Source organism: Megalops cyprinoides, chromosome 18 (genome assembly GCF_013368585.1).
Source record: "Megalops cyprinoides isolate fMegCyp1 chromosome 18, fMegCyp1.pri, whole genome shotgun sequence".
Taxonomy (NCBI): Eukaryota; Metazoa; Chordata; class Actinopteri; order Elopiformes; family Megalopidae; genus Megalops; species Megalops cyprinoides.
The window spans coordinates 29,726,328-29,739,532 of NC_050600.1; the positions used below are offsets into that span (position 1 = coordinate 29,726,328).

Below are 13,205 nucleotides of genomic sequence, written 5' to 3' on the forward strand. Positions count from 1 at the left end.
AAACTCGGCGGCTGTGTTCCTCGTTGCAGGTGGACTATGAGAGCGAAGAGGGGGAGGATGCAGACGAGAGGGAAGAGCTATCAGAGGAGAAAGAGGACACACCCCCTCTGGAAGAGGAGGAGGAGGAGGAGGAGGAGAAGGAGGAGCCAGCAAGAGAGGAGCACACCCTGTCCCGCCCTGCAGCTGCCTGTCCGGAGCCTGAGGCCCGGGGCTCCCAGGACACGCTGAGAGTCAACGCCGTCCTAGACATCAACTCAGCCATCGAGAGTTACGCATTTGACAGCCAGGACGGCCTGTGGTGTGAGGTGGGCATGTTTGTGCATGTGCATGTTAAGGGTTCAACAAATAATCGACGTAGTCGACTAAAATCGATGACCAAATTAGTTGCCAACGAATTTAATTGTAAATTAGTTGGTGACGTCATCGTGTGTGTTTTTCGTGCTGTCTCGGAATGCTCAGACATGGAGCCTAAGCTACATTGCTTTACTGGAGTGAACAACAGAGATGGCAACACCTTCACGACCAAAGACCTCAAAAGTGTGGCAGCATTTCGCTCTTAACCGTTTTGCACGTAACTTATCTTATGCTATGTAGTGCGCATGTTGCGTTAAATATGGTTTATGTTTTCATTAGTTATTAAGCATCTGATAGTTTTCACCGCTGCATTTGCTATAATTTTTATGTTAAATCGCGTTTCCTCAAAGCTAAAATTAGCTAGAATCTCGTGTTCTAATTGCAGCAGTGCTAGCATACGCAGTAAACAGCTAATCACACCGGTGTGACCGTATACGCGAAAGGGTTAACTCTGCCAAGAAGGTTGTGAACTGCAACATTTGCAAAGCTGACCTTGCCTGGCATGGGAGCACATCAGTTATGCTCGAGCATCTGAAGAGGTGGCACGTTGGCTCTCTGGATGATAAACACTCGTGTTGTTAAATTAGCTAGCTAGCATAGCTAATGTTGATGGTAAAAGCCATGTTACTTCACGTTATGAGCTGTCTAAAGCTTTCTATTTTGAAATACATTTTCTCTTGATCAATAAATTATTAATGATGTTGAACATACAGTGTAGCAAATAATAATCTATTATTCACAACGATCCTGTTCACATTCCAAATGTGCCCTAACTTTACAATGTTAAACCAGAGCCGGTCTGCTGATTAGAAATTCTGTGCTTAAACGTTGCATCGTTGTCATGGCGACGTTTATGGCTGGAGTTAGTGTTGCTGCGGAGTGCACCGGTTTAGGGAGCTGCCGAGTGCACAAGTTGCAGAATACGAGAGATGGTGGTCACATGCAAGGAGTGACCAGTACCTGCCAGAAATTCTTGTAGCTCCTTCAGTGTTGCTGTTGGCCTCTTGGTAGCCTCCCTGATAAGTTTTCTCCTCATCCTTTCATCAACTTTGGAGGGTCGTCTTGACCTTTGCAATGTCTCTGTGGTGCCACATTTTCTCTACTTATTGATGATGGTTTTGACAGTGCTCCATGGTACATACAGTGCCTTCGATATTCTTTTATATCCCTCTCCTGATTGATACTTTTCAACAATTAGCTCTCACAGTTTCTTTGGCAACTCTTTGCAGACCATGGCTGCATCCAAATACTCATACTTCCATACTATATAGTATGCAAAAAGCAGTATGTCACAATCCGTAGGGTGTCTGAATACTTAGCAGGTATTTAATAGTAGTCGAACGGTATCCGGATGACCTAATACGTCCGAAGTATGCAAACGTACAACACTACGCTATCCCATAAGCCAGCTGGAGCCCGAATAACCGAAGAAGAAGTCCCCGGGAAAAAAAAGAAAGAGGATGGCAGTGTAGTCAACTTGGTTAAGCTAACAAATCAATTGGCTTGTTACATAACGTTAGCTTTTCGTTTTACCTCAGGTTGTCAGCTAAGTAAAGCAGACTGATTTTTAAAACATGTAAACATCCGGGTCAAAGGACAGGTAAGATAGCGGAGTACGTCCGAATTGTGTCCTTACCACTTGCTCGCATACTCAATAGTATGTACTGCAGTAACGGTCGGGTAGTACGTACTTAACCGAAGATACAGCATACTGAATATTCGGATGCAGCCCCAAACATTCAAGCAAATCCTGCAACAACAGCTGACTTTAATCTGGGTTTAATCAGAATCAATTTCATTGATGGCAGGTGTATGCTGTTAACCAATCACATTCAAAATCATGCCTGTAGGTAAACTTTGAACACAGCTAGAGCTCCCATTATGAAAGGATGTGCTGACTTGTGCAATCAGAATGTTGTAGTTTTTTTTATTTTAAAATGTTCCTAATAATTAACTATTTGTTTTTTCTCTGGATTCTTGTTTGTTGGAAGATCACATTACAGATGGAAAAAGTCAGACATTTACATTGTTATTTCTGTCTTTACATTTCAAAAACCTGCAATTTCATAAGGGTGTGTAGACAGTCCATGTACCTTCTTTTCTTTCATTTTTTTTTAATTGATGGTAAAACAAAAATCCAGAATTGCCGCGTTTGCTTATTAGTTTTTTTTTTTGCACAGACCGAAAAAATAGAGAAGAAAATAGTCATTTTTGTAAAATGTCGCTCTGAAACAATGATTTCAGTAGGTTTTCTTATTTTTAATTTTGGTTTTGCCACCCAAACAATTGAAATGAAGATCCATAAATCCGAAATTTAAAATGAGCATTTTAGATGTAGAAGTGTCTTAATTTTGTTTGAACTGGAAACACTTGTCAAAGGCATAGATCAAAGGCATCAGATCCATCAGATACAGCATCAATCATCCCATTGAATGAATCATGAAAATGTCAGCTCACTCATAGGGCATAGGGGGCTGCTGCTTCTTCCCTGCTAGCAGACGCAGATCATGCCTTTCTGTTGTGATTTATATAGGCGGACATGTTGATTTCCTGTGCATTTTTCCTTCTTGTGGACAAAACATCCTGGGAACTGGGAAACCAGGGGGGTATCCTACATCACTAGCTAGTGAGAGAGCTACCACTAGGATGTGTAGCTAGCTTGTATGTCAGGTAGGATAGCTAGCTATCAGGAAATTGGCCAGTTAGCTACCAGAAACAGTTTGACATCTCTAACAACTTGGTAATATTGGCTAATTAGCTTGTTATCTCTTGGACCATTCCTTTAATATGCTTTAATTCATACAGATGACAGTCCGTTTTGAGAAACTAGCTAACTCATGTAAAGTGGATTCAGTTTGCAGGTAGTTAACAATTCTTTTCTCCTTTTCTGGATTGTTATGTTTTACTATAGCATGGACTCTGAAGAATCTTTTGTCTCATTTTCTATCTGTTTTGTTTTCACAACCGACTACAAGATTACAACCAGAATTAAAAATAAGAAAACCTACCGAAATCATTGTTTCAGAACGACATTTTACAAAAACGACACTTTTTTTGGTCTGTGCCAAAAAAAACTGTAATAAGAAAACAAGACAATTAAATACAATTGAACATGTGAGTGCCTATCAGCATGTGAGCCCACTATGTTTTCCATAGGTGACAATAGCCCTGCCTGTCAGTAAGGTGCACTTTGACTTGACATCGCTGGTGGCAGCTCAGACACGGAGTGCGGTCGTGCATGAGACCAAAGGAATCACTCGCTGCCTGCTGAGCGAGGTTACCACACCCCAAGGCGGGAAGGAGCTGATGCTGAACACGGAGGGCATCAACCTACAGGAGCTCTTCAAGTACAGCGAGGTGAGTGTCCATCCCAACCTCGTCTGGGAGTTCCTGCCCATCCCCACACAAAGCTCATCTGGCTGTCCCTGCCTTGCCCACAGATTCTGGATGTTAATCGGCTGTACTCCAACGAGGTCCATGCCATGGCCAACACGTATGGCATCGAGGTGGCACTGAGGGTCATTGAGAAGGAGATCAAAGACGTGTTCGCTGTTTATGGTGAGGATTCTCCTGAACGTGCTCCAGGACATGAATGGCTCATTGTGACCTAAAAGGGACCTATAGGGGGCTGATGTGATCTGTAAGGGGAGAGTGACTGTGGCTATTGGTGTGATTAATGACACACTGATTTGGATCAGCCATAGTGTTTTGTCTTGGAGGGTCTTTTGACCAGTCCCTACCATGTCAGTGATTAGCTGGACATGAATGCACCGCCCATCTGGGTGTTCCTCCTTGCTCTATCTGTTCCTGTTGTTTTGGGCCTGGGTCGCAACTTTGAGAGGAATGGGGGAATGAATGGATGGATGGCTTTGTGAATGCTTTACTAACATGTCCCTCATCTACAATGCTCACCCCACATGGCCTTAAAAGACACACTTAACACACTTCAACTAGTAATCACATCATATATTATGCTGACTATGTTAAGTTTATGGAGTACAGTAAGGTTAAATACCACATTTCCATGACACAAAAAGAACTTTATTTGTATGCAAATAGTATATAGTCCAAATTCTACTGTAAATACAAATTGTAGACAGTACACAAATTGAACTAGTCATTCTGGAAAGGAGCATCTCTGAAATGACAATAATGTTATAATTATTAATAATGAATCAATGGTACAGTCTCCTACCTCCTTGAGTTTTGAGATATGGCACCAAACTGGTTTGGTAAGCAACCACTGAAGCCTCAGCTTTGGGAGCGGGGCAAAGGCATGTCCGATAGCTCACAGCCCTCCCCTCACCGTCACACAGGTATTGAGGTTGACCCTCGTCATCTGTCCCTGGTTGCCGACTACATGTGCTTTGAGGGGACATACAAGCCACTGAATCGCTTTGCCATCCAGTCCAACTCCTCCCCTCTGCAGCAGATGACATTTGAAACAAGCTACAAGTTCCTGAAGCAAGCCACCATGCTGGGTAAGAGCAAGCCCCGGGTACAGAGAGTTGCCCATAGGCAGCACCCCCAGCTGTGTGCTCTTAACAGTTTTTTTTAACCTCAGAAACAGCATGCTAATTTGTGTCTTCTAAATGCAGAGATTATGATCCTTACTCAAAAATGTATATACCTGGGCAGCCAATTTATTTGTACTCAAAAAGAAAAAAGCTGATAACTTCCATGTGGGTCTCATGGGATCTTTAGACGGGATCTTCTTCAAAGGTAAAAGTTACTTCTGTGCAACTGCTGGCACTTATGCTGCTATTTGGTGATTGGTGTTTTCCATACAGTACCCTTGTCTACAATTGGCCCAGATGTGTTAACATTAGGCATTTCCACCTACCAGAGGAGAAGCTTTTCCCCGTTGAAAAAAGGATCACTTTGTTTTCCCTGTATGGCTTCTAAAACATGAAAGAAACTTTTGATTGTTAAAATGTCTTGCTTTCAGTCTATGTTGCAGTGCTTCCAAATCTCATATCCAGACCTAGCAACATTCAAGCATACCCAAATGACACACATTCTTATAAAGTTGATGTGTCTGACTCGTTATGGAAATGCTTAAGGCCATTTCATAGGATGACTGAGTTTAGTGTCTTGTGGTGCCCACTAAATGGCTGAAATGTTTGTCTCAAAGGTCCCTGTAACAGCACTGATTATCTCTCTTACTGTTAGCAAGTATTTATGTTTAGTGTTATATTACTTGTTTGCTTAGTAGATGCTTTCATCTAGTGTGACTCAGGTGGGGTAAATTATCTGACTGACATCTGCAAACTCAGTACCTCAAAACCATGGTAATGTGATAACATTTTATACCCCAAAAATAGTGCATGCCCTTCTTAATGTAAACCAGTAAAGAAAAAGATAGAGGTGACTTCACACACCTCACATTAGTAAGTGTAAATAACTACATTAATTCCAACTTGAAAGGAGCAAATTCAGATGTATCTGAACAGAGGTCAAAGCCAGGTTCAGTATAGGTCTTGCGATCCTTGCCAGACTCCACTGAGTCTAACTGAAGGTAAACAAAGTCTTGGTAGCAATTAATAGGAACACAATATCTCATGGACAGGCTCAGATTGGAATGTAAAGAGGTCAGCCGACTGCGATCATCTGATCTTCCCAGAGGGAAAACTCACATAAAATGCCAGGCTGGTCTGAGAAACTACACTACCAGTGGGGTTTTTAGGCCCCAGAATCTTGCGGATGCATAATTATGGAAAATACTGAAAATACCTTAACTGCAGCTTTCAATCAGCCTAACAGAGTTCAAGGAAATAGGTCTGAAAACAGGACTCATCTCTGTCTAAAGCTGTAGAATGTATTTAATTGTGCTGAATTATAAGAGTGTTTAGTCCAATTAATATTTCCCATAATTCTATGTTTTCCAAGCTGTCTCTGAATGCAGTCCAATCCCAGGTGAATGCTCATACACAGATGGTGCTGGAACTGGGGAATGTTTTAAGCAGTTCCAGTCTTAATATTGTTTAAGTTAATTTTGATTAGTGTCAGTTAACGTTAATATCAGTCCCAGTGTAGGCTGGATTGGCCCTAAGAGGAGATGGCATATGAAACCTATGTTATCACAGTATGTCTGGTTCGCAGACCTCCCTTGAAATGCACATCAAACTAACTCTCCATTGAATGAATAAACACTGACTTGCACCCTGACTAAGCATCATGGTCCTGTTGCTAAATGATGGTTTCTCTCCATGTTTGCTGTAGGGTCCTATGATAGCCTGTCATCTCCCTCTGCACGCCTGGTGGTCGGGAAGGTGGTGAAGGGGGGAACTGGCCTGTTCGACCTGAAGCAGCCGCTGCAGTAGTGTGTCTATATTTAACACCATTCAGCCATGCCCCCAGCCAAACACACCCCTCTATGCACGCCATCCCCTGTGCTCAGATCAAAGTGCCTTTACCTTCATGCCCCAGCATGGATATGTGAAAATAAACAGGGCACAAGTCAAATCCCTTTGTTGCTGTATTCTATATTTCTTTGGTTTCATGTTTATTCTCTTTGGAATTCTTAAATAAATGGATTTGGCAGTGTCTGACCGGTTGCATCTTTGTTCTGTGTCTTTGTGTGTTATTGCTGAAGCATTCATTTGTATGTTTGTGGTAGTCTTGGTATGTACTTGTGAGAGTGTCTTTGGTTGCATGTTCAAGTGTGTGTGTGTTTGGCCAGTGGAGGCGGGTGAGTTGGAAACAGGGGAAGCCCGAACATTAACATTAATCTATCATTACTTTCAACCTGTTCCCTTTTATCCTCCTTGATTAACAATAAAAAAAAAATTCACAGAATAATTAACACCAATCACGTAATTAGAGTAAATCGTTATGCTCGCGAAACACCGCAGATTGTCTGAAATTTGTGTGCTATTGCTACAGCATGAGATTGTTTAATTAACAAGGATGGCAATTTGAATAATTAAGTGACAAGTAATCCCAAAGTTTTCTCTTCAATGTTTCACACTAGCTTTCTTGTGTTACAAAATTCAAATAACAAAACGGAGCTAAATGTAGTTAAATCGATTTACATTACCGAGAATAAACTTTTATTATGTTGAGTGCAATGAACAATAACGTTTAGAACACAGACCTCACAAAAGTTGTGACGTGTCATGGGCATTTAACGTAATTTAAATCGATAAATGCCATCCTTGTTAATTAAACAATCTCACGTTGTGGCTTTCGCAAGCACACAAACGACAGACAATCTGCGCTGTTTCGCGATCATAATCATTAACTCTATTCACGCGATTGATGTCAATTATTCTGTAAATTATTTGTTTTATTGTTAATCAAGGAGGATAAAGGGGAACAGGTTGAAAGTAATGATAGATTTAAAGGTAATGTTCGGGCTTCCCCTGTTTCTAGCTCACCCGCCGCCACTGTGTTTGGCGTGTTTGTGAGTGATTGTCTAGTTGTCTATGAGTGTTTTCTAATGAATTTATCATTGTGAGTGTGTGTTTTCGGTTGTGTTTATGTATATGTGAGTGAGGTTTCAGCTTTGACCTGTTCAGTCTTCTACTGTAACGTAATTTAAAACGCTAAACCGATAAGCTCGGACGGCTTGGTGCATACCGTTGTTTTGTGGTAAGTACAGTATGTTTGGAGGTGGGCCACAGGGCCAGAGTCTGTTTTAATGCAACAAGCTCTTTCCATTTATTTCACTCTACTGCCTTACAGATAAATGTGACATTTCAGTATGCCGAGGTGCAACACGCTGTTTTCTGCCGAATAGATGATCTGACGATGATTATCAGGTAGGTTCAGCTCAGTTTGAGGTGCTATTGTATGCTCTCTGCCGCTGTATCGTGACATTATACAGGCTATGTCCAAAGAGCTATTTTAATAAACCGCATTTTCTAAACGGCGTGTGACATTACACCTGACAAGGCTAAACTAGGCTATATCATGCTTTTACGACGCGCGCGTAGGCTACATGCAAACAACCTTTAATCCATATTTAAAGAACGTTTTCGTTTTGGGGGTTTCTTTGTCTGTAAGTAAACATGGAAATGTTTAAACATCTTTTATGGATTCGCTGGAATGATACCAGAAGTTTGTTTTGCACCCTGATTTCATTTCCAAAGATAAGTAATGTTCAGATTTTTCAGGAGATGTAACAGATGCATGTTGTTTAATTAAGCGGATATGTACATTTTGGTAAGCTTTTGGAAAAAAAAATCAAAATAAATACTTATTTGATAATCTTGCTGAGGGCGGTTGTCAGAACGAAACGAAAAGGTTAAATGAAAAACAGGGTACAAGGGTTGCAGCTCGCCTCTTCATTGGTATATTGTTATTGAAATAAGCGTTGTTTTATGCGCAGTTCACCTTTTCATTGGCTCATTGTTATGCCAATCAACAATGACGCGCAGCTCGTGGAGCAGGCGCACTTCTAAGCAGACAGCGGTTTCAGAGAGAAGCAGCTTGACTGGGCCAAATTATTTTTAATGTGTTTTTTTGGCAATGTGTTTTTTTGGAATGCAGTTACTGTGTTTAAGTAACGAAAGGCACTCAGCTAACATGTCTTCCAAGGGAACGGTGGGACTTCAACGTGTGTAGAACGGTAGGTTTCGTAGGTAACTAGCTGTCCGACAGCTCATTAACGTAAATAACAGTTTGTAGAAGCGAGTTTACCTTCCAGGTTAACTAAAGTTAGATAACTTGTTAAGAGAGCTTTTGGGAAGATGGTGGAGCTTTTTTAGCTAATGTTAGCTTGCTAAGTTAACTTGGCTAACCAGAAAGAATGTCAGCGTTGCGAATTAGCTTTTTGCTAATAAGATCACTGAATGATCAGCTCGCTAGTAACCTAGCTAGCTGGATGGGTTCGGTAGCAAAGTTGAGCTAACGTTACTCATGTGCGTTTTAGTATTAACAGTCGCCGGGCTAGTTAACTAGCGAACAACATTCACAATACCTAAGGTCGACACACTGATAGTGAATATAGAAAGGGCGATGTTCATGCATCACTAGCTTGCCACATGACGTACATAGCGATCTAAACGCCGTGGTTAGCTGGATGGTAACGTTACTTGCGTCAAACTTGGCCAATTTGGACTGGTTTCTCCAAACAGAACCCGAGCGGTTGCCGGTGCTTCGCATTACTTTCGATGGAGCCAGGGCCGTGGGAAAAGGTTTTAAGTTGGGGGTGCTGTAGTAGGAGGCGCGGGGGAGGGGGGATTACCATTCGCGATCAATAGGCTATAGGTTACTTCATACACATAAATTAATTTTTATTTAACGAGTTTGTGAAAGCTTTTTTTGGTGAAAATTCCAATCATAACGTCACATTCTAATATACGCTACTATAATATGAATCAAACATGCCAGTCTTGAAACGACCAGACCCCGTTGCACACAGCAGACAAGAACATACAAATAGCCAAGACATAGTTAAACAGATCCAAAAGGCTGTCGTGCACACCGGACAAGAACATATTCACATACGCATAATATTTTAACAGCACAACAACACAGGTCGGCGTCGGGATGCTTTCCTGGATCCGCTGGTCTTCCGTTGTGCTCTTTTTAAAAGTTTTTAAAAGAAATCCGAAATTCGTTTCTGTGTCATTGTGGTAGGTACCTTGAATGATGCAACATTACGAGCAACTAGATGACTAGGAACATTCTAAAACGCTTAACGTGACTTAATGTTCCAAAACTGCGATTAAAGATCAACCAAATTTCTCTCGGAGATCTCTTGTCAGAAACACTTCCTCCTGTCAAAAAATCAAAACCAAAATCCTATGGTCGTTATCTCACCTTGAGCGTTTTCCTCTCCATTGACGCCCATTGTAAGGAAAAAGCTTAACGTGGCTTAATGTCCCAAAACAGCGATCAGTAACCACCAAATTTGTCTGTCACCTCACATGTCTTAAACTCTACCTCCTATCAAAAAAGCAAAACTGAAATCCAACGAAAGGGGTCACTATCCTGCCTTAAGCCGTTTCTTCTCCATTGACCCCCATTATAAGGAAAAAGCTTAACATAGCATTATGGACCAAAACAGCGACGTATCCGGACTACACTTCTCTAATACGTTTCTGATCGTGACATTCAAGAACCAATACGACGACCCAATGGATTTCATATAAACACTGACGTTTTCATTGAAGTTTTCCCCACAGGATCCCAAATTTGGTAATCATTGGACGCTATTTTGGAACATTAAGACATGTCACGTAACGTGAATGGAGAGGAAAACGCTTAAGGTGAGATAACGACCATACTCATAGGGTTTAGGTTTTGATTTTTTGACAGGTGGAAGTGTTTATGACAAAAGATGTCCAGAGAGAAATTTGGTGATCATTGATCGTTGTCTTTGAACATTAAGCCATGTTAAGCCTTTTCACGTTAAGCGTTTGTCCGGATGACTAGGCTACGTCCGTTGACCATGATGCTCGGCGTTATGTTAATAATTATTAATTATTCAGTATTACTAATTATTTCTCAAAACTTCCTCCAGCATTAAGTTCTTAGGTAAATAACAGGAGAATTATTTTAAATGTTTTAAGACGTTCATCTGGCAGAGAGTGCAGTGCCTGTGATGTCTGCCTTTTCCAACAGGGGGTACTGCAGCACCTGTAGCACCCCTACTTCCCACGGCCGTGGATGGAGCTGTCCACTTGTTCTTTCAGTTTTAGGTGCGATGGAATTTAGATAACGAATGGTAAGCCCCGGTAAAGTAATTTAGCTAAATGTTGGAGGCAGATAATTATCTCCCTGCATATCCCCTCTAACATGTTTGTAACAATATTCATAGCTTGCATATGACTCTGCAGTCCTGTGTTATATTAAAGCGTCCGAGGAAGATGACGTTATCTAGTGAAGGATCAACACAGTATAGCTAGCAAATGTTACGTTTGGGATCGCTAAAATCTACCATTTTAAGGCAATTGGCTTCCTAGAAGATATGTAGAATTTTCCAAGACTTTGTGCATATGTACAATATAAGTGCTGTTTTATTTGTTGTAATGCCTTGAATGACTTTGCATGCTATCGCACTATGCCCATAATGTGTTAAGTAAGCAAGATGTATGTAGGAAAGCTGCTGTACGCAAGCAGAACATATTAAAAAACTTCAGCGGCTGCTTAAGTCATACGAAGATGATTTATTTGGCATCTTAAACCCTGGGTAAGCACAGAAAATGCCGAAACGTTTTCAACTGTGTTTAACTTATAATAGAAGCAGCTTGTCACATTTCAACAAGGAAATATCTGGTAGCATTTCAGAAAATGAATTTTTATTGAAAATTTAAATGGAATGGCCCAACAGGTAATTTAATGCAAGTTTGATCAACTGAAGGAGAATGCTTTGATTGGGCATCGCTGAAAGGTTCCGCCATTGCCAAAATCAAGAGTTACACTGCCGTGATTGGGCAGGGCTCTAACTTAAGGTGTGTGTGTGTGATCTCAGGGACAGTGGGTGGGCACATGAGGAGCAGGGAGAGGAACAGTGAGGCCGCTGCCCAAGACAGGGCTCCCTGTACCACACGGGACAGCATGAGGAAACCAAGAATGATGTACTGTGGTTCACTCAGGTGAGTTCCTCCCACATGACTGCAAGCTCCTCCTACTTCTTTCTCTCTCAGAAATACTTGTTGTAGTATCTGAACTAGGACAAAGGGGGTGTGGGGTAAATTAAGTAACTTAGCAAATTTGGATTCGTCACCTGTATTTGGCACATAGTGGCTGTCTCATTACAAAGAAGCAAAGAACAAAGTATCAGTTTCAATATAATGAAGTCAGAGTTGTAAGGGGTTACTTGAAATATTGGCATCTCTTTCTAATACATCGGCCAGTAATACCTCAGTAAATGGCTAGGTCAGTGGTCGTCAACATAATTTATGCCCATGCATAAATCTCCTTTCATAAGAGCAGACAGGTAGTAAGATAAAGATCATCGAATGGGCGGACCTCCTGTGTAGACAATTTATATTAGATTTTAATTTAATTCCTACATCGTTTGCTGAGTGTGTGTGGTCAGTTCATTCACAAAGTGGTAAAAGTTATAAGAACATATTATTATGACGAGAACAGGCCATTCGGCCCAACTAAGCTCGCCATTTCGTAAAGAGTATCCAAAACTGCATCAAGTCTAGACTTGAACACAGCAAGGGTCTCTGCCTCAACTACATGACCTTGCAACCTATTCCATGTATTGATAACTCTTTGTGTACAATAATATTTCCTTATATCGGTGCGGAACTTACTCTTAACTAGTTTCCATTTGTGTCCTCTTGTTTTACAGACTGAACTCACCCTATTATAGTTAACCTTATTGAGTCCTTTTATAAATTTAAATACCTCAATTCACCCCTAAGCCTCCTCTCGCTTAGTCTAAATGGGTTAAGTAACTTGAGTCTTTCTCATAGCTTTTATATTTCATGCCACGAACTAATTTAGTTGCCCTTCTTTGAACCTTTTCAAGAACTTCGATATCTTCTTTTTTTTTTTTTATAGTGCGGTGCAAGTGAGGTCTGACTAAGGCATTGTATAATTTCAATATACCCTGTTTAGATTTATACTCAATACTTTTGGCTATATTTCCCAGCATCCTGTTGGCCTTTTTTACTGCTACAGCACACTGCCTAGATCCTGTTAAGCTTGGGTCAACTATTACTCCCAAGTCTTTTTCAAATTGAGCACATTCTAGTTTTTTTCCACCCATGAAGTAGTCTTGTCTAAGGTTCTTATTCCCCACATGCAAGACTTTACATTTATCTAAATTGAATGTCATCTGCCAGGTATCTGCCCACTTTTGGATGCTGTTTAGGTCTTCCTGTATTACCTCAGTTCAGGGGTGTCAAACTCAATCACTGAAGGGGCCACATTTAAAAAATCAC

The 13,205-nt window shown here is 41.0% G+C and overlaps 2 protein-coding genes across 5 annotated transcripts in view; both read left to right on the forward strand.

Moving 5' to 3' along the window:
• Positions 1 to 6,842, forward strand: part of polr1a (RNA polymerase I subunit A) — a 40,612-nt gene extending 33,770 nt beyond the window's left edge. For all 4 annotated transcript variants that reach the window (XM_036550806.1, XM_036550807.1, XM_036550808.1 and 1 more), the window contains 5 exons: positions 30 to 305; positions 3,511 to 3,711; positions 3,795 to 3,912; positions 4,671 to 4,835; positions 6,577 to 6,842. In XM_036550806.1, the coding sequence (XP_036406699.1) occupies positions 30 to 305; positions 3,511 to 3,711; positions 3,795 to 3,912; positions 4,671 to 4,835; positions 6,577 to 6,677 (861 nt within the window). In that variant the 3' untranslated portion in view covers positions 6,678 to 6,842. The remainder of the gene's footprint in view (positions 1 to 29; positions 306 to 3,510; positions 3,712 to 3,794; positions 3,913 to 4,670; positions 4,836 to 6,576) is intronic.
• Positions 6,843 to 8,713: 1,871 nt separating this feature from the next.
• st3gal5 (ST3 beta-galactoside alpha-2,3-sialyltransferase 5) overlaps positions 8,714 to 13,205 on the forward strand; it is a 28,152-nt gene continuing 23,660 nt past the window's right edge. The window contains exons 1-2 of the mRNA XM_036551325.1: positions 8,714 to 8,926; positions 11,777 to 11,900. Coding sequence (XP_036407218.1) covers positions 11,794 to 11,900 — 107 coding nt within the window. The 5' untranslated portion in view covers positions 8,714 to 8,926; positions 11,777 to 11,793. The remainder of the gene's footprint in view (positions 8,927 to 11,776; positions 11,901 to 13,205) is intronic.